A 22782-nucleotide genomic window follows, 5' to 3' on the forward strand; every position below is an offset into this window, starting at 1 on the left:
AAATGACTTGTCTCTCTCACATCCACAGTTCTTCTCATCAGTAAGTTGCCAGTATTATGCAGTAACACATCAGAGGTGCTTCTCGCATAATTTTTTGAACACACTTGTCATTAAGCTCAGTTCAGTATTAATCTGCAGAATACTTAGGCAAGATGCAATAACTGCAGACTAACTAAACCCTTGAGAGAATACAGGAGCTATATGACTATTTTCTCAACCACATCAATTAATTATCCTGAAATCAACAAGATACTCTTGGCTTGAGACCAATTATATTGCTGCATTGCCATCTTCATTGTCCATTTCAGTTGCTTTGCAGTGAAGGGTAGGAGAAATTTTCTCAGCCTGGCAGTGAAAAATAGTTTACAACACACAGAATCAGTTTCCAATTTTTTATTTGATTTGTGTTTTGTTTTTGACATGAATTCTCAGAAATGAGACAGTATACAAAATCTATTTGATTCTTTTTTAAATGGTTCTAAAATTGCTTAGAAATCTGATTTTGCATTTGCTTTTGGTCAGCGTTTAGGAGTCATGGCACCCATGTTGCAGAGAGTTTTCTCATGGTTTAATGTACTGTACTCATTCTTTTAATGTGCCTATAGAGTCATCTGTTTCATACTTCTGTGAGTGACCATAGTTCAGTATTGCTTTGTGGGCGTATTATGGTTACCATTTTATCTACTTGTATGAAATCTACACAACACAATTTTTTATTTATAAAATTAAGCTATTGCCCAGATCAAGTTGAATCCTGTCTTACATTATTCCAAATGTATTGACTCAACAGGAGCAAAATTTACTCAGTATGAACAGAGCCTTTGTCCACACTGAGGAATTTTGATTCATTTTAATACACTTACAAGCACTGAAAATTTGTTGTTTCATATACAGTATTTAATTGAATCAGGTGAGATGACAAATAAACTACTTTTTAAGGCAGGAGAAGAAACATAAAATTTTGCACAAATTTCTTTATACGTTCACACAGGAATCATCAGGAACAAGAAAATCATTTGTTAGAATATCATGAAAATGGTAGATTGCTATTCACTATGTAGAGGAGACAATGAGCTACAGAGAGGCACAACAAAAGGCTGCTATCACATTGTTTTTGTTGTGCCTTTTTGTGACTCAACATCCTCCCTACTGGCTTCATCTTCCACTCCTATAAATTATCAAATATAGCAGATGACCTCTAATAGTGAACCACGTATATTGTTGAAATAGTTTTCCAGCACACTGTTCTATACTTGACTTTTTTGCCCCCTTTCCCTACATTTCATTCCATCATCAGTACATATACAGCCAAAGCACCACAAACAAAACAGTTTTATGCCATATTTACCTGGATTGCTTTTCATGTAAATGTAAAGCCAAATCTCCCTCAAAAATGTATTTCTCATTTTTATTGATGAGCAAGTTAACAAAGCTGCTTTGAACATACCACAACTCAAAATTGCTGCAGGGAAGGGATTATGCCATATTAATACTTCTGACCAAAAGTCACTGATTTTCGGTTTCTTCACAAGGCACAAGTTAATTATTACCAAGCAAAATGAGTAGATATTCTCAGTTTTTCTCATATTCCACCTTTGAAGATGCTATTCTCTATTAAGCTGTTTTGTGTTCTTTGTTTTACCATAAAATGATCCAGCATAATAATTAATTTCAGTTTTTTAAATTATTTCTACTGACATAAACAAAGACAAACAATCCGTTGCTGTGAAAGTCATGTCAAGTGGTGTTTTCTTACGCAAGAACACTGTAATTAATTGCTCAAAGAGTACATACACATGGAGGACAAGGTACAACTCTTGCCAACTGTGTAGGAAGGATACTAGAGTGGATGATCAGCTCCCGCCTAGTCTGGACTCCAGGATGTCGAAATCTCCTCAGTTCTTTCCAATGTGGATTTAGCAGATATCGTTCCACTCTTGATAATCTCCCTCTAGTAGAGGTGGCTATACAGGAGGCATTCCTACAGAAACAGCATTTAATATTCATCTTTTTTGACATTAGAAAGGCATACGGCACTATGTGGAGAGACAATATACTTTGTCAGCTACATGAATGGGGCTTTCGAGGCTGCCTCCCCATTTTCCTGCGGTCATTTCTTGCTGAACATTATTTTCATTACAGATTCAGGAATATTCTTTGTGATGGATTTCCTCAAGTTCATGGCATCCCACAGGGGAGTGTTTTAATTGTGACTTTGTTCACGGTTGCAGTCAATGACATATCGTCTGCAGTGAGGCATCTCATGGAATGCTCATTGTTTGTGGATGATTTTTCTAATTTTTGTCCCACTTCTAGTCCCGTATTTTCCTCTCGTCAGTTACAGTTGACACTTAAGCAGCTGGAATGATGGTCTGCTCAAACAGGTTTTAATTTATCTCCTGAGAAAGCAGTATGTTTTGATTTTAATCATGATCATTCTCTTTTTACACCTTCAGTACTAAGGCTGTGGGATACTGTTTTGCATTTTAAGGAGAGAGTGTGGTTTTTAGGTCTCTTATTTGGTTGCCACATCTGAAGGAGCTCAAAACAAAAGCCCTTAAAGTGTTGGGTATCATGAAGTGCTTGAATGGGAAGGACTGGGGTGCGGATAGATCCTGATTGCTGCAGTTCTGTTAGGGTTTTGTGTGATCATGTGTTGATTATGGTGGAACGGTCTATGGCTTGGCACAACCAACATCTTGAAAGGTACTAGACTCCATACAGCATGAGAGCATCAGATTGGCCACAGGAGCCTATAGGACGAGCCCTATACCGAGCTTGTGTGCAGTCGGGGGAACAACCATTGTGTGCTTTGCAGTGTTTCCTTGTGGCTAAACAGGTGCTCAAGCTCTAGTCATTTCTGACTTCACTGGCTTTCCTGGCATCTATTAATATCTGTGAATCCTTAGAATAACACTGTTGCATTCTTCCACAAGGGACGAAACCGTTCGGTACCCGAGAAAAGCAGCTTTTATTGGATCTGGGAGTGTCTCCGCCAAACATACAGAGAGAGGGTTGGTGCAAAGCTCCGCCCTGGTTGTTATTGAAACCTAGAGTAATTTTAGATTTGACAGAGTACACCAAGTTGTTCACGCCAGGCTACATTTGGAAGAATAACTTTATTACCATTTTAAATGAGTACCAGGACTCTTAACGTCGTCTACACAGATGGGTCCAAAGAGGGTGATGCTGTCTATTGTTCTATCATTTTTCCTGCTTCTCTCTTTTAGGTTCCATCTGCCTAGTGCATTTACTGTCTTTGTCGCTGAATTCTATGTGACATTTAAAGCTGTGGATCAGATGAAACGTGAATGTGGATCCAAATTATTCATATGCTCTGACTCGCTTGCTGCAGACAATCTGCTCTATGTACCCAGTGTACAGAACTGTTCAGAACATCAGTGACACCATCCTGCACTTGCAAAGACAAGGAAAGGAGGTCTCATTCTGTTGGGTACCTGGACACATGGGTATCTGTGGGAATGAGTTGGCTGATACCACGGCCAAGGAGGCATGTACCTTTCCCAGTGTAACTGATTGCCCTATCCGTCCATGTGCTGCACTATCATTGGTACAAAGGTCTGTCATGCATGTTTGGGAGAAAAAGTGGCTGGGCATGATGGAAAATAAGTTGCGATCAATAAAATGAGACTGTGAGGCCATGACGCACTTCCTTCTGGCCAGTTAAAATTGATGAAGTCTGTTTAATGTGACTTTGAATAGAACTAAGCCACCTGACCCATGGCTTCCTTCTCAGATGTGAAGAACTGCATGTTTGTGATGCATGTGACACGCTGATTACGGTTCACCACATTTTAACTGACCCTATTTTTTATAATGACGAGAAGGTTCAAGCTGTTTACCGACAGATCTGCCCTCAGTTTTAGGCGATAATGAGCTGAATGTGGCATTTGTTGTATGATTTTGTGTTAAGTCTTCCCTTCTACCTAAGCTTTTAAGCTTTTAGTATTTTAGAGAATGACTAGCTCATCTAGTTACTATTTTTATGATCTGCCAGTCTCCTTTTCTCGACTTGCTTCATAGTGTTTGTTCAGATTAGATATCATTGTTTATAATGGTCTGCCTTGGCTCACTTGCTCCATTGTAGCATCCAGAGGAGTTGGGTGTGTTCATGTAATTAAGATTACAAGGGAGAGTTGTGATCTTATGTTGTATTTTAGGCTATCTTCATTTTGTGTGCTACAGCCCCATTCGCCTCACACAGTTAGCATAGGGGTGCTGAAGAATGCAATGTTGAGTACCCTCCAGATGCAGCAGCAGCAGCAGCAACAACAACAACAACAACAACAACAAAACAATGTATTGTGACAGGAAAAGAGTCCACTGCTGTAAGCGATGGGCAGATTTATTCAGCAGGGATGCCAAAGTGTTAAAAAGAGACACTAGTGGTTAGTGGTCTGTGATCATATAGAAAAACATGATTTTTTTTTAGAACATACACGATTGCCTCTTTTTCTGTCTGAGAATAACACTGTTACACGGAATTTAAGGATTTAGAGGCACATGCAGTAGGGTATCCAGACCCAACCGCATAGTTATGAGCAAGGACATTGCCAAGGCCAAACTGAGACGTGTCCATTGCTAACACAAGGTGCTGACCCAGCGGAAAGGTGACAAAACGAGTGGCTGACCACAGCTTAGATTTCAGGAACTTGAATGCTCAGTCACAAGCTGCTGACCAGTGGAAAGGAACATATTTATGTATTAAAACATAGAGTGGTTGTGCCACAATAACAGCATCCAGTATGAATTTGGGATAGTGTGCAGTTTTGCCTAAAAATGCTTATAATTCCTTGACGTATGTGGGATGTGGCATTGCGGCAATAGCATTGTAGCAACCGCTACTCTCGTCGACTGCTGTGTCCGCACATGTTAGTTCCGTTCGCACCATCCATAGATACAGTTGTGTCACAAATTCAGTGACAGCATGGCAACAAATGAATGGTATAAACTGCCAAGTTTGAATCCGCAGCTTGGAGTGCTGAGTAATGTTGTTGCCTTTTCCTTGGACTTATAACTTTTGTTTTTATGTTTATTCTATTCCTTGGTTACTGTTTTTGTTGTTTACAAGTTACCTATAACAACTGTGCTTCTTTTTCTGTAATACCAAGTAATAAACTGTTCAAGTATATTCTCAGTGCATGTTTGAATATTTATTAAGCACGGGTAGCTCTACACGACGAAAATATACCCGTCAGTGGTGACCCCAACATGATTCGTGCTGAGAAAATCGGTCCCGCGACAAAATCGATTACAGAATGGAACGTTTTGGCCACTTAATCCAGTTCTATGGTTCCCTCAGGTTGAGGCCAGCTTTTGCTATGCTGGAATTACGGCACCACCGACCAAGAATGCATACGAAAGATTAAAGACTGAGTTCATTTGTAGAGCTGCAGCATCGCAGGAAGACCATATCAGAAAAGTGCTGATTCAGGAAGATATAGGCGACAGAAAACTGTCTCAGTACCTGCCTCACCTCCGCAGCAAGATGGACATCAGAACAGTGCCCGACAATCTTCTGCATACGCTATGGAGCAGCCATCTGCCGCCGCAGTTAAAGATGATCACCGCATCACAGATAGAGATGTCCCTGGACACTGTTACGGAACTGCCCAACCGCTTCCAAGATGTCCTCTCTCTGGTCCAACAGATCAGTGCTGTGACAAAGTCTGGTAGTGTTGTGTCCGTGGCGCTTCCCGTTTCACGCACAGATTATGATGCTCTGTCTGCCAAAGTCTCAAGGAGGTCATAGTCACCACAGAGGACGTAGCCATTCCTCGACTCAGTCTGTATCAGATGCTGGTCCGACCACTTGTTGGTACCACATAAGATTTGGTGAGCAGGCTAAAAAGTGCACTAGCCCCTGAGCCTACCCAAATGCAAACGGCACCACAGACTGCTCAACTACATCCCGGCTGTTATTCATTACTGACAGGGTATCAGGCTGGAAGTATTTAATTGACACAGGGTCCAACCTTAGTATCCTGCCCAGAGCGCAACTACACTGTTGCAGGCCACCCACTGCATTTAGCTTGTCTGCTGCAAATAATTCAGCAATTGTGCAACATATGGCACGCGGCGTGAAGAATTGAATTTGGGGCTCCGCCGTCAGTTCACATGGGACTTCACTGTAGCAAACATGGCTGAAGCAATAATCAGTGTCAATTTATTAGCTCACTATCAGCTCCTACTGGATGTAGCAAATTCTCACCCGATAGACAATGTTACCAGACGTACAACCACTGTGTACCATGATGATGCCAGAACATACAACATCAAGGTTATACAGGTTGCAGACAAGGAGTATTGCTCACTGCTGCAGGAGTTCCCAACATTAATGAGGCCTCCAGGCATGCCACAGCAAGTTTTGCATGATACGGTCCACCACATAAAAATTATGGACAGGCTGCCTGTGTATTGCCATCTGAGACGATTGGCTCCAGTACGCCTCGCCATTGCTAAAACAGAATTCAACACAATGTTATGAGAAGGTATCATCTGATCCTCAAGTAGTCCATGGGCATCTGCATTGCATTTAGTTCCCAAAAAGGGAGGAGCCTGGCACTTGTGTGGCGATTACAGAACGCTCAACTCACAGACTGTGCCTGATAGCTACCCAGTACAACTACGAAAAGACTATAGCCACTCACTGCCTGGAGCCACTGTATTCAGTGTTATAGATTGTGCAAAAGCATATACCCAGATTCCCGTGGCAACAGAGGACATTCCAAAGACCCCTATTATTATGCCATGTGGGTTGTATGAAAGCAAGTTTATGACCATCGGCCTGCATAATGCTGCTCAAACATGGCAGAGGTTCATTGATTCTGTCTTGCGTGGATTGAACTTTTGTTTTGCCTATCTGGACTATGTGTTAATGTATTCATCATCCAAGGAGCAACATCGCCAGCTCCTGAGAGAAGTTTTTGAGAATTTCAAGAAGTATGGCGTGGTGTTAAACAAAGCTAAATGTGTGTTCGGCCAACTTCAAGTCAATTTCCTGGGTAATCAAATATCTTCATCAGGCTCATTACCACTCACTGAGAAGATTGAAGCCATATTGCAATTACCCAAGCCATCTACAATAAAAGAGCTATGCAGATACTTAGGAATGCTCAATTTTTGCCACCTTCCTTTACCACGCACTGCCTAACAACAGCCGCCATGGACCGAGGAGATGAACACGGCTTTCGAAGTAACCAAAAAGAGCCCAGCACAAGCAGCACCGCTGGCGGACCCCAAGCTTGAAGCTCCACTGGCATTAGTGGTGGATGCCAGTCAGTTAGCCACTGGTGCAGCCCTCCAACAATGGGTGGACGATGCCTGGCAGCCGCTGGCTTATTTCTCGTACAAGCTGTCACTTGCGCAACAAAGATGGAGGACATATGATCGGGCACTTTTAGCCGTATATCAAGCAGTCAGGTACTTTCAACCACAGGTTGAGGCAGGAGAGTATGTGATATACACAGACCACAAGCCTTTAACATATGCCTTCCAGAAAAACAGCAACACTTGCTCTCCATGGCAGTACAGCCAGTTGGAATTTATTAGCCAGGTTAATACGGAGATCCGCCATATATCAGGCATCACTAATGTGGTTGCGGACTGCCTCTCTAGAGTGACCAGTGTCTCACAGTCTGTGGACATGATGGCACTTGCCAGGGCACAACAAGATGATTCCGAGCTACTCACCATATTGCATGATGGCACTGCAGCACTCAATTTACACAAGTCGACATTCCTGGCGAGAACATGAAATTGTACTGTGAAGTATCACATGGCAGATCAAGGGCTTTTGTTCCCGTTGCATTTCACAGGCCATTGTTCGAGTCCTTACATAATCTTTGCCACCCAGGAGTCCAATCAGCATTCAAGCTAGTGTCTCAAAGGTTCGTGTGGCCAGGGATAGAAAGAGACTGCGCAAATGGACAAGAACTTGCTAGCGCTGCCAACTTTGCAAAATCACTCGCCACATTCATTCCCCAATAGGAGAGTTCCCGGACACTTCTTCATGCTTCGCCCATGTTCATCTTGATGTGTTAGGACCATTTCCTCCACCGGATGGCCAGCAGTACATATTCACAATGATTGATAGTTGTGCACAATGGCCCTAAGCAGTACCTACGGATAACATCTCCGCCTAAACACTAGCCACCACTTTCACATCAACCTGGCTGGTGAGATTCGGCTGTCTGCTTCATATCACCACCGACAGAGGCTGACAGTTTGAGTCAGATTTGTTCACACAGTTAGCAAAGTTCTTTGGCGTAGAACATCACAAAATGGCCAGTTATCATCTGGCCAGCAATGGCATGCTTGAACGTTGGCATCAAATGCTGAAGGTTGCACTAATGTGCCATGGGACATCTTGGACATTTGCACTACCCATAGGTGTGCTGGGGCTACGAGCCGCATGCAAACCAGATTTAGAGTCATTGGCAGCTGAATTGGTTTATGGCGAGACTCTACGCCTACCAGGGGAGTTTGTCGACACAGACCTAGTGTCAGAAACAGACGACCAACCAGAGTTCCTTCACAAGTTACGGGAACATGTAAGCCAAATCAAACCCACAAAGGCCTCCAGGCATGGTTGTCCAACAACTTTTGTGCGTAACAACCTCGAAAGCTGTTAGCACATTATGTTACATACAGACTGTGTCAAGCCACCACTGCAGCCTCCATATACTGGACCCCATTGCATCCTGCGCAGACACACACACAGACGATGGTAATCATAGTAAATGGCAAACAGGCCACCGTGTCTCTTAGCAGAGTGAAGTCGACTTACATTTTCAAGGAGTCAAGAGCTCAACACCTGACAGATGCAACACCTCGACTTCTGGCACTGCTGCCACAACAGTCAATGCAGAACCTACACTCACCGCCCGCTCGGGATGACGTTCACTTCTCTGCCAGGTTCATAGAAGACGCACCATGCTCCGCTTTCACCAAGGGGGCTCCTGTAGCGACTGCTACTCATGTTGACTGCTGTGTCCACACATGTTAGTTCCATTCGCGCCATCCATAGATACAGCTGTGTCACAAATCCAGTGACTGCACGGCAAAAAATGAATGGCGTAAACCACCAAGTTTGAATCCGCCGCTTGGATCACTGAATAATGTTGTTGCCTACTCTTTGGAGTTATAATTTTTGTTTTCATGTTTATTCTGTTCCTTGGTTACTGTTTTTGTTGTTTACAAGTTACTTCTTTTTCTGTAATACCAAGTAATAAACCATTCAAGTATATTCTCAATGCATGTTTGAGTATTTATTAAGTACAGGTAGCTCTACATTCCGAAAATATCAGTACACTGGCACAGTGGTTTAATGCCAGGAAGAGACGCTTCAAAACCCAAACAAATAAAGGACAGCTGAAAAAATTGTGTCTTGTCCAAATTTTAGACTGTAGAACAGAAAACTGAACACACAGCTTCTGCATATGTTCCTTTATAGAGGCACCAGACAGTACTGTGTGTCATCTAAATAGTTGACACAGCCTGAAACAGATGCAATAAGTTTCTCTATAAAGTGTTGAAAAATAGCTTTTCTCCACGCTAAACCAAAAGGCAAATGCTGTTAACTGATAAAGCCCAAATGGGATGTTGATAACTAGAGCCCCCCCCCCCCCCTCCCCCCATTATCATCAGTGGTGCTCACCATTCACTGCAAGAAAGAGTTTGAATAATTTCAAGAGATTGAAAAAGATAAAAAGATCTAATTCTGCCTTTACTTGATCCATAAAGTTACTGGCACCAGGTGGGCCAGGAAAAAACAGAGGCAGGCAGACATTTCATTGTAATGTGAGCTTGAAATTCTGTTGGACAACCCAGTCCTGAAGAAAAAGAGAGGAAAATTTGGCACAGAGAGTATCTGACTGTCGATACAGAACTTGATCAGAAACCAAATGCACATTGAAGAAGATCCAATTAGTTTAAAAGTGACCAAACTAAACAGATTTTCTCTGTAAACATTGTCCACAGTTAGGAATGTTAATGACCAAACCACAGCTTTGTAAGTCATAGGTGCAGAAAACTGTCCAAGAATGGGAATTTGTTGTTTGTTACAACTCACCAGTCTCCATAACACTGGAGTCGGAGGGGTAGAACCCAAGTCCACATAAGACTTTGAATTCACCAATGTTACTGCTGCACCCATGTTCATGTGCATTCTCAGTGGCTCATTAAATACCCACACCTCGGTGTATAACTTGCTGTGAGACACCGTCACAGCTGATACACTGTTCACATTCATGTTTGTTTCATCCTCACTCATGTTTGGAAAGGATTTATATATAGAAGCAATGTGTCCTTTCTTATGGCACTTGTTACAACTGCCCATCATTTGGGACACACAATCTGTACGTGTTGAATAAAGCAGTATGGGCATGAAGGCAGTGGAGCACTAGGCTCTCGCTGTTGTGATGTGAAGTGTTGTTGTCACAAATGCCGATTACCAATATGACTCTGACACTGCAGCTGCACTGTTGTAATAGTGTCTATGTTTTCTTGCAAACTGTCTGAAGGCTGGGAAGGGTGAGAGGAACTGATATCTGAAACTTTGGACCAGGCTTCCATCAGACTACTTGCATCCCATGAAACTTGAAATGACTGAGCTACGTTCAATACTTCTGTAAGCAAATGATTTTCACACTGTAGGGCTCACTCTGGAACTTCCCTATCAGGAGCAAAACATATGATTGCCTCAAAAACCATCCGATCATTGTAGGACTCCTTTTGAACATTTGTCATAAAATTATGAACTAGGCTAAGTCCATGTAGTTCGCTGTTTGTATCCTGTGTGATTGTTTTGGCCACTTTTGGTAGCAGTAAAACTACACATGAGCAGCAATAACATGAGTATGTTTACAGTGATAGGAAGAAAGTAACTCACACATCTAATCGAAAGAAAGACTAAAAAGTGCTCGTAATGGGGAAAGCTGATACAACAACTGATACGCGTGAGGTGAAGTCCACAATGAAAAAAGGGCCTTGCACAAGTTTATGTTTGTTACACCAGATGTCTGGAAATATTGCTGCAGGTGTTTTTCGTAAGCATCCCAGTCTTCTGCTACATTGTCGTGCATAGGAAATGGTGGTGGATATGTTGCTGTCAGAGCCACAGATTGTGCCATTGTAGTCATTAAACTGGAAGTAGCAACCTGCTGTTGCTCAAGGAGAGATTTAACCACTGCCTCCACAGAAATTAAACTAAGGGTTGAAGTGGTACACGTGGAATCGAATCCCATCGTCATTGCCCAAAAATGTTCTAACCCAAGAACACTGTAATTTATTGCTTGAACAGAAGACATTCATGTAAGACAAGGTACAATACAATTAGCAATACACAAGTGGCTTGTGGAGCCTGGTGCTCCGGCCAGTGTATTCATTAGTTCCAACAGGAGGCTCAGCAAGCAGGCTGCACACGCGACTACTGCCGCATTAGCAGGCAAGGTAGCCTCTACTGACCAACCCAAACACAGACTTCTGAATGAACTACGAAGTGGTGCACACACAAAATTGGGAGTTACAGCATGATGCCTTCACATGGGCAATTTCTTGAAAAGGTTTTATGTGAGAAAGACAGCCAGCTGCATGCCATCGAAATCTCTCATTTCTTCTTGGGTCTCTTAAGTAGTGATGGCAGTGAAAACTGTAAATTGTCATTTTATCCTCTTAAACCAAAATTACAATGTATTTTACTACCAGAGCTGTTTTACACTTTTCTTTTAGATGACATGTTCTTGCAAATGCCACATTTTTTGTTATTACTTATTTGAGCATTGAGCTGCTTACAAATATGAATCAGCATTGAAATCCTCAATTTCTGCTTCTGAATCTGTCATCAAGGACTTCATCCATATAACTGAAAATATCACAGACCTCCTTCCTCGTGTTTTCAGTTAATTTATTTTAAAACTCTGTGGATCATAATTGCAACTTCTCACTGTGATGTTGTCAATGACAATTGCAATAAACTTTCTCAATGGAAAATATGGCAACATGCTGACCATTTACATGATCTTTTTAAGCTACTTCTTTTTTTTTTTTTTACATTTAATGTTTTATCCTTAACTAAGATCTCTCTCTCTCTCTCTCTCTCTTTCTCTCTCTCTCTCTCTCTCTCTCTCTCTCTCTCTCTCTCTCTCTCACACACACACACACACACACACACACACACACACACACAGCAACCCTATTATTACACATTCTGTGAAGTAGAAGGATCTGTCAGGCAGATATGATGAATTTAATCTGTTATCTACTGAATTCTTCATATCACTCAGTAGGCAATCAAAGATTTTTATGTCTGAATGTCTCATTCCTTTCTGTGTCGAAGTTAAGTGATGTGTAGTGTAAGTCATTTCTCCTTCTAGTATTATGATATTATGAATGTTACTGTTGTTTTCAAATTGTGATTTATTATTGAGAACTAACTTCAAATGAGAGTAAATGTATTTTGAGGCTGTTGTCAGAAAGACCAGCTGTTTAAAGAGCTATTTACAAGAAGCTCTAGAGTGGACACTACATGTTACCTTTAAAGTACACATCTTGCGACAAATCATATTTTGCTTCTATGAGGCATTTTCAGAAAGTAAGTGTATTATAACTGTATTGGACTGTGATTTTTTGTGAGCTGGCAACACTAAGTGGTAGAGGGGGATCCCCTGAGGAGAGCGAGCATCTCAGGAGCACGGTAGTGTGTAAACTCAAGTTGTAGTGTCCATTTGCATGAAAGATGTTGATAAGAAATCTCACTAAGTGCGAGTTACGTGTTGTGATTCGCTTCGTGCTTGCAGAAGGAATAAGAGTTACTGAAATCTTTTCGCGAATCAAAACTGTTTATGGAGGAGGTGTTACGAACAGAAGGAGTGTTTTTAAGTGATGTAGAGAGTTAAGTGGAGGCAGAACAAATGTTCATGACGAGCAGAGGAGTGGAAAACCTTCCATTTTGACTGAGGAGTTGGAGTAAAAAATCAAGGAAACTCCTTGTGGAAACCGCTGAAGAACTCTCTTATGAGATACTGAGAAAATGCTGGGATACCAGAAACTGTGCTCGAGGTGAGTCCCAAAAAAGCTGTCAGATCATCACAGGAAATATCGGGTTTTAGCACCTGCAAGATTCCTGAGCGACTTGAATTGGAAGGTGAGGATTTTCTGAGCTCTGTTGTGACTGGAGATGAAACATGGGTGGCTCATTACATGCCTGAGACAAAAAGAGAGCCATCACAGTGGCAACACATCAATTCTCCATCCAAAAAATTAAAAACCACAATTTCAGGCAAAAAGAAAGAAAAAAAATATCATGGCTTCATTTTTTTGGGACCAAAAAGGCATCATATTGGTTGAATTTTTGCCTCAGGGAGACCATGAATGAACTACAATATTGTAAGACCCTAAAGAAAACACTAATGGTGCATTCAAAAGAAAGAAGTGAAATGCTGATGAAAGGACTGTGGCTGTCCTCACACAGCCTTGGCTACCAAGGCAATCTTGGACTCATTTGGTTGTAATGACTTGGCACTTCCAAATTATCATCTTTTCACCGCCCTGAAGGCAGACATGGGTAGAATTAAATCTTCTTTGAGTAGGGCATAAAGAAGTTTGTACTACAGCTCACCACATGCATTGCAAGGGATGGCGATTATATGGAAAAATAGTCAAATGTATTAACAACATCCTGTAATTTTCTCAAATACACATTTTCTAAAAAGAAAAAAAAAATATAAAAATCTGGTACACTTACTTTCTGAACATGCCTTGTGGTTCATTTTCTTATTATATTAAACACCTAAGAATTTAGAATATTTATTAGTTTAACCTTATGTTTCATTCTAATTCATTTCTTATTGGGCTTTATGCAGCACAGAATAGTGTGCACTGTGTTTAACTGAAGTTCAATGAAAGTCCATTTGCAAAGAACCAGTAATTAATTTTTGTGAAAATTTTATTTACGTTTTTAAATGTGGGAGTTTATCCATTAGGATTGATTATAGTATGTCCGTTGTCAGCAAAGAGCATCTGTGGTGTATAATGGCATATCATTCGTATATGTATAACAAACCAAAATCAAACCCAGTGTTGATCCCTATGGTACACTTCTTAATGTGACACCCCTCTAATGGGTTACTCTGCATCCTTATAATTAGGTAGGATGAAAACTAGTAACCAGCAAGTTCTCTGACACTACAACACGTAAGCTTCTCAAGGAGAATACTGTAAGTGAATAATCAGATGCTTTTTGACAAGTCATAGAAAATACTGGTTGTTAGTATTTTGTCATTTAAATTTGCAACAGTAGGCACAAAGTGGAGTATCGGCTACAAAATGATGGTGCACAGCATGAGCCATTCTCTGACATCATTTGCCTAACTGACTGACACTGCCCAAGTCCTGCTCAAGTGCTATCCACAAAGTGTTAATAAGCTCATGTTTATAGAGGTGTTTTGCTCTTCATTCGTCACTTTCATCCTTTTTTTTCTTATATTCATAGTTATTTATTCATTTAGTTTATTCCCCCTGTAGCCAGTCATTTCAATAATTCTGTGATGTGTGGATCATTTACAACAACTTTGTTAATGTGTTATTACTGAAGTATATGCTATCTGCAGTTGCTCATTGCAATGGCAGTGCCTGTCAGGTAGTGTGGTCAGTTGGTCACCATGATTGTAATTCATGGGTAGAATATACACAGCACGCTAATAAATCACAGGATGGTGGAGTCTCTATCGATTTTCAATTGCTCTCTTGATAATAACCAACAGATGCCCAGTCGAAATATCTTGCAATGAAGTGAACAATGGCCAGCTGCAAGTCTTCTTTGAATATTCCATTTGCAAAATCACAATACTAATAATAAAATAAGCAGGAGGAGGAGAAGAAGAATATTAAATTCACCAATTACAAGCTCTTTAGAGACCAATAAATTTGTTGGAAAAAATGTTATGTTGGTTAAGTTGTAAAGTAATTTTTTGGTCTCCTGCATACTCACATTATATTAGCCTGAAATGTATACCTTCATTTTCTACACTTTCTGAAAAATAGTATGCTCTGATAACTACCTTTCAACTTCCTTTCAAGATGGATTCTGCCATCCTTACTTCTCTTGCTTACATTATTACTGGTATCTGTTTTCTTTGCTTGACACTCTTCTTCATATGAACATGTTTTTCTTGACATTCCAGTCTTATCAATCCAATCTTTCTTTAAGACAGTTCTAATCTGCGGTCCTTGTTCCCATCCGGTTCCATCAACATGGTGATCCAACATTCCTAATGAGTAAATAATTCTCAAGTTCATTCACTTTTGGATAAATAAATGGCTCCTTCACCATCAGACATTTCATTTCCAGTGACAATTGAAACTCTGTGCCAGGACCAGAACATCATTTATACACATCATAAACACTTCGGTGTGCATCTCGGTGAATGACAAGATGGAAACTGTGCAGTTCTCTTCTTTTTTTCCCCAGTTCATTGTAATATTCTTTACTAGTCTGACTATGGTCAATGTTACTTTATTCTGTGTCCACTATATTGTTTTTTCTTCCTTTTTTTCAGTTCATCTGTTTCTTTAAAGATAAGAATGTATTGTATACCTGGTGCTTTACAGCTTGCAAATGTACTGTAATTATAATTGTCACCAAGTTCACAGTATTGTGATGTTCTTCCGAACCTGTGCCATCTTCATACCCTGCTTAGGACCTTGTACTTGTATTTCTGTTCATTTTCATTATACAGACTTGGAAGTCATCACCATCTTCTTTTTCTTCATATTTGCAAGAATTCATTTGTTTTTTGAGTTCATAATTCTCAGCACTAGTATTAATTAATTTTCCAACAAGCAGCCACCAATAAAACTTGTGTTGTTGTTGATTAATGGCACTCATGTAATTAATTTATAAATAATTTTTATTGGGAATCCCTATATTGAAGTAGATTGTTTAGCCAGATGTCTGCTGTTCATTTCTAAATTCTTTAACATTGATACTATCACAGATTGTTGACATAAGTTTGATAAGATTCTTTATATTGAAACTCAGATTTGATGTAAATAAAGTTTTCTTTGCATATTGTGGCTTGTACACTTATCTGGAAGTGAAGTGAACATTTTTCCTCTTATTACAGATATGATGATAACACTGGTGGAGCGGCTTGCTGAATTTATTCCTATTCTCCCTTACTTTGAGGGAAATAAATATTTTTATAGTTTTGAGGTGCAGACAATGGCCATGATTATTTTTGTGCTGAAATTACTTCTAGGATTGGATGATCGTACAGAGCACAGTGTGTCAGAAACTGCAGAAAGGCTAAATGAGTGAGTATATGATTATTACTGTAACAGAATGTCTACTTATGATAGTGCCTCAAGTCCTTACATTAATGTAAACATCTACATCTATATTCATGGTCTGCAAGCCACTGTGCGGTACATGCTGGAAGATAACCTGTACCACTGGTAGCCATTTCCTTTCCTGTTACACTCAAAAATACAGCGAGGGAAAAATGACCATCTCTGTGTCTCTGTAGGAGCCCTAATTTCTTATATCTTATCTTCATGATCCTTACACAGAAAAAGTATGTTAACATAAATAGAATCATTTTGCAGTAAGTTTCAAATGCCAGTTCTCTAAATTTTCTCAATAGTGTTCCGTGAAAAGAATGTCACCTTCCCTCCAGGGATTCCTAGTTGAGTTCCCAAAGCATCTCCGTAACACTTGTGTGTTGTTCAGATCTACCAGTAACAAATCTAGCAGTCTGCCTCTGAATTGCTTCAGTGTCTTCCTTTAATTGTACCGACTCAAGCAATACTCAAGAATAATCTGTACTAGTATGCTATACGCGGTCTCCTTTACAGATGAACCACACTTTCCCAAAATTCTCTCAGTAAACTGAAGTCAGTGATTCACCTTTCATACTGCATTCTTCACATGCTCATTCCATTTCATATCACTTTGCAACATTACACTTAGATATTTAAATGATGCGACTGTGTCAAGCAGGACCTACTAATTCTGTATCCGAACGTCATGGGTTTGTTTTTCCTATTCATCTGCATTAACTTACTTTTTTCTACAATTAGAGCTAGCTGCCATTTATTACTCCAACTAGAAGTTTTGTCTTAAGTCACCAAAGCATCATCAGCAAACAACTGCAGATTGCTGCCCATCCTGTGCACCAGGTCACTTATGTGTATAGGCAATAATAGCAGTCCTATCACACTTCTCTGATGCACTGCTGACAATACCCTTGTCTCAGATGAACGTTTGGCATTGAAAATAACACACTGGGTTCTGTTATTTAAGAAATCTTCAAGCCACTCACATATCTGGAAACCTATTCCATATGCCCACACTTTCATTGACAGTCTGCAGTAGGGCACTGTGTCAGGTGCTTTCCGGAAAGTTAGAAATATGGTATCTACCTATTGCCCTTCATCCATAATTCCCTGTATGTTATATGAGGAAAGGACAAGCTGAGTTTTGCATATGTTATACTTTCTAAAACCGTGCTGATTCGTGGACACAAGCTTTTCGGTCCCAAGAAAGTTTATTGTATTCAAATGTAGAATATTTTCAAGGATTCTGCAGCAACCCAATATTAGGAACATTGCTTGGTAATTTTGTGGTTTCGTTCTTTTACCCTCCTTATATACAGGAGTCACCTGCAATTTTTTCCAGTCACTTGGGATTTTGCACTGGGCAAGAGATTCACGATAAATGCAAGCTAGGAAAGGGGCCAATGCCATAGAGTACTCCTTGTAAAACCAAATTGGGATTCCATCAGGACCTGGCAACCTAATTGTTTCTCTGAGCCAACCGCTATCGGCCTGAAAACCTTTTTGATGGTAACAATATTTTGCTTGGTGTACGCTACCACAGTAGACTGACTGCCACAGGTTTTGTATCCCAGGTGGTCTGAATGAAAATAATTACAGGTGAGACAAATATTGATTGGCTGTCAAGGTCTCATGTTGTTATTCTACTCAGTATCAGGCTGTGGGAAGGCATGGTCTACAACCCTACGTGCAGGGAGCCATTGATTTGAGTGGATACTGAGAGAAGGTGGCAGAAATTGCAACACAAATAAAAGATTTAGAAATTAACACAAAGAGATGTATTCTGAAATTAGCACAGAAAATGTACACTTAACTGGGGCAGCTTCCACTGACATAGAAACATACATAGAATGACATATAGAGATAGCATTCACCTATAGCTATGTAAGTTGAACTGAGAACACTTCAGAGTAAGAATCCAGAACCATTAGAACTAGGCTTTGGCAACAAAAGGAAGGGATGACAGAATTCGGTACACCTTATCACATCGCTGGTGCTGCTATTCTCCCATAGTATCACTAAATACTGATGATTGCCAAATGACCAAGACAATGATCAAATCCGAGCACAATTATTACATTGTGCCCAAAGTCATGAACCTTTGAGCTTTATCGTCACATGGTGGAGCAGTCGTATGGACAATAGGCAGTCGTAGGTGCAGCTAGTGGACCTTCCAAGATGTTTCAGAATGGGGCAGGAGCAGTAACGCTCATGGCTTTTGTTAGCTGGTCAGCACCTCACACTAGTATGTCTATGGTTGAAAAAAAGTAGTTCTGGTGCTGCCAACTTGTTGAGTGGTTACACAGCTAGCTGTCATCTGCTGGGCCATAGACTTGGCTGCTTCCTTTTTGTCCCAGAGGTTTACTAACCTCGCACAGCTTCGGCCATTGGGATGACAGGATGTTCAGTGTTCGCGAGCACCTCAAGACAAAGAAGATCCCCATTTAAACTTGAATCTTTTTAACAGCAGCCGCTATTTTGAACAATTTATTAATTCCTCTCAAAATGATGGCAGCCGAGATCTGTTTTCAAATATTGGTTCCTCTGTCTGTAGGAAATTATTATGCTTTAAGTTGTGGTTGCATCTGTAGATACTTCAGAATCAAATTTATATGCAAATTATGTACAGAGCAGCAGTATGTTCCTCATCAAAAGGTCCCAAATCAGTCACACAATTTCATATTCATCAAGTACTCTTGGCTCATCCTTTGTTTCCGGCCTTGCACAGCTGCCAACATGCTCTTCACTGCACATGGCATTCTTGTGAGGGTTCGCAACATGGTGTGTTACATTGCAGGTGGGCTCCGAAACTCCTGCCTATCATTCAGTCAGCTACTCTTCACTTGTGGTTATTTCATACTTATAGAAAATTATCTGTTTAGTAGTGCAGTCTAAGCAACTGATTGTAATTTTGCAACATTATCTTAATTAATGTTATTGATGTTTCATTTGTTGTACATGAGATGTCTCTGAATAGAAGCAATACATTTCTAATGAAATCTGATAACGTATCTAATATGTATGAATGTTTTCTATCTTTGCTTAGTAGTGCTGTAGGTGACAACTTAAACTTTGTTGGAACTGCACAAGGGTAGCCACATATAATGTGGTGATGCAGTGGTTAGCACACTGGACTCACATTTGAGAGGACAGTGGTTCATACCCACATCTAACCAACCAGATTTAGGTTTTCCTTGATTTCCATAAGTCCTTCCACACAAACGCCAGGGTGGTTCTTTTCAAAGTGTATGCCCAATTTCCTTCCCCATCCTTGACACAAGTTGAGCTTGTGCTCTGTCTCTAATGACCTCTATGTCGAGGGGGTGTTAAAGCCAGTCTTCCTTCTTTAATAAATATTTTATCGCAAGGCTATGCTTGACTCATAGTCTGAAATGGATTTACCATCAACAAGCAATGAGATGTTACAAAAAATGATTCTGACTTCAAAATGGCAGTGGCCAGCATTAGTCACAATGCATTATAGGAAGGACACAGATAAGATTGCAGTGTCTTAAAATCATAAACCAAACTGCTAGAGGATGGCAGAGAGGTGCAAATAAAGATTTCCGATGGTTTACCATGATACATTATCAGTGAAGAGTGGCTGCATGCCTATTATCGAATTACTCCTATAGTCTGATATGGTAAAGCTCCTGCTCTTCTAGACTGATCACTAGTGTGCTGGATGAAGATGGTATCCACTGTCCCCCTCCCCTTTACAGGGGGCTTGCAGGAACTTCATAAAACTGTGAACTACTAGTCCTTCACAGTGGGAAGCAGGGGTGGTGCGATGTCAAGTTGCATTCTTCCCCTGAATTGGCAGCCCTGCTATGCTGCAGGAGCTGGTTGCAGTAGTGTATAGTTGTTTCAGATCAAGTGTGTAAGATGATGGAAATGACTGCAGGGTCAGTGACTCAACGCTGCAAATATTGTGATGATATAATATTATAATATATGTTTGCACTGGCACAGGACAAAGCTGGGGCCCCATGTCAATCTGGAATGTTAGCCACCTCTGGTTAATGCAGTATTTGGTCATAATGGCAGTGACCTAATTCTCTGGGTGGTGACCAGCCTTCAAGGAAGTGTCAGCATCCCTAAAGTATGTGGCGATACTCATTTTCTGCATTAGTATCGGAATTTGATGGCGCTGAAAATGTGAGGCAACGCTTGTTTTTCACATTGACAAGTCCACTGTGGCCATATACAGGGTATTACAAAAAGGTACGGCCAAACTTTCAGGAAACATTTCTCACACACAAAGAAAGAAAATATGTTATGTGGACATGTGTCCGGAAACGCTTACTTTCCATGTTAGAGCTCATTTTATTACTTCTCTTCAAATCACATTAATCATGGAATGGAAACACACAACAACAGAACGTACCAGCGTGACTTCAAACACTTTGTTACAGGAAATGTTCAAAATGTCTTCCGTTAGCGAGGATACATGCATCCACCCTCCGTTGCATGGAATCCGTGATGCGCTGATGCAGCCCTGGAGAATGGCATATTGTATCACAGCCGTCCACAATACGAGCACGAAGAGACTCTACTTTTGGTACTAGGGTTGCGTAGACAAGAGCTTTCAAATGCCCCCATAAATGAAAGTCCAGAGGGTTGAGGTCAGCATGGAGGCCATTGAATTGGTCCGCCTCTACCAATCCATCGGTCACCGAATCTGTTGTTGGGAAGCGTACGAACACTTCGACTGAAATGTGCAGGAGCTCCATCGTGCATGAACCACATGTTGTGTCGAACTTGTAAAGGCACATGTTCTAGCAGCACAGGTAGAGTATCCCGTATGAAATCATGATAACGTGCTCCATTGAGCGTAGGTGGAAGAACATGGGGCCCAATCAAGACATCACCAACAATGCCTGCCCAAACGTTCACAGAAAATCTGTGTTGATGACGTGATTGCACAATTGCATGCTGATTCTTGTCAGCCCACACATGTTGATTGTGAAAATATACAATTTGATCACGTTGGAATGAAGCCTCATCCGTAAAGAGAACATTTGCACTGAAATGTGGATTGACACATTGTTGGATGAACCATTCGCAGAAGTGTACCCGTGGAGGCCAATCAGCTGCTGATAGTGCCTGCACATGCTGTACATGGTACAGAAACAACTGGTTCTCCCGCAGCACTCTCCATACAGTGATGTGGTCAATGTTACCTTGTACAGCAGCAACTTCTCTGACACTGACATTATGGTTATTGTTAACTGCATGAAGACTTGTCTCGTCCATTGCAGGTGTCCTCGTCGTTCTAGGTCTTCCCCAGTCGCGAGTCATAGGCTGGAATGTTCCGTGCTCCCTAAGACGCCGATCAGTTGCTTCGAATGTCTTCCTGTCGGGACACCTTCGTTCTGGAAATCTGTCTCAATACAAACGTACCGCGCCACGGCTATTAGCCCGTGCTAATCCATACATCAAATGGGTATCTGCTAACTCTGCATTTGTAAACATTGCACTGACTGCAAAACCACGTTCGTGATGAACACTAACCTGTTGATGCTATGTACTGATGTGCTTGATGCTAGTACTGTAGAGCAATGAGTCGCATGTCAACACAAGCACCGACGTCAACATTACCTTCCTTCAATTGGGCCAACTGGTGGTGAATCGAGGAAGTACAGTACATACTGACGAAACTAAAATGAGCTCTAACATGGAAATTAAGCATTTCCGGACACATATCCACATAACATCTTTTCTTTATTTGTGTGTGAGGAATGTTTCCTGAAAGTTTGGCCGTACCTTTTTGTAACACCCTGTATAAACCACATGTACAGTCGATCTGGTGACTGGTAGTGCTATGCAGCAATGCCCACCCTGTGTCAGTCTCCATCGTGGGGTCAACAGCATCCTAATGACACAGCTACCATCTTCACAGTCAGGCTGCAAACGAATGACCACTGCCTGATAGCCTCGCCATCAGGCCACCCTCACTCTGCCGCCTTCTACAGGAGACTGCGTACCGGGGATCCTGATGCCACCTAATGGTCTGAGACATAAATGGAGGTTCTCTCAGCTCTGTGCCACTAGGGTCCATTGCTGCCTGACGGGTTATTGCAGCCAACAGTCCCAGGTTTGTCCCCTGGGAAATCTCAGAGGCTGTTGTGTCACACCAGGCTGTGATGCAGGAAGTCTTCACTCAGCTGCCACTGGTTGTCAGCCAATTGAGTCCTTTGACAGCTGCCACCACATCGGCATCTGGCATATTGGCATTTGCTGGGCAAGCACCCAGCCTCCCAGCAGCCTATAGGACTGCAAGGATGACTTCCACAGCTGTTGCAGTTAACACTAATATTGTTTAGTTTATTTACTATCTGTACACTAAAATCACTCTTCCAAGCTGAATGCACCTAGGGTAGAAACACAGAGCCTTGTAGGAATGCTCAGTAGAGATGATGAATA

At 41.2% G+C, this 22782-nt stretch overlaps 1 protein-coding gene across 4 annotated transcripts in view; it reads left to right on the forward strand.

The window, feature by feature from the left end:
* Positions 1-22782, forward strand: part of LOC124789515 (TATA box-binding protein-associated factor RNA polymerase I subunit B) — a 333200-nt gene that overhangs the window by 249861 nt on the left and 60557 nt on the right. For all 4 annotated transcript variants that reach the window (XM_047256902.1, XM_047256903.1, XM_047256904.1 and 1 more), the window contains exon 8: positions 16146-16335. In XM_047256902.1, the coding sequence (XP_047112858.1) occupies positions 16146-16335 (190 nt within the window). The remainder of the gene's footprint in view (positions 1-16145; positions 16336-22782) is intronic.

The sequence above is a fragment of the Schistocerca piceifrons genome, chromosome 3 (genome assembly GCF_021461385.2).
Source record: "Schistocerca piceifrons isolate TAMUIC-IGC-003096 chromosome 3, iqSchPice1.1, whole genome shotgun sequence".
NCBI lineage: Eukaryota > Metazoa > Arthropoda > Insecta > Orthoptera > Acrididae > Schistocerca > Schistocerca piceifrons.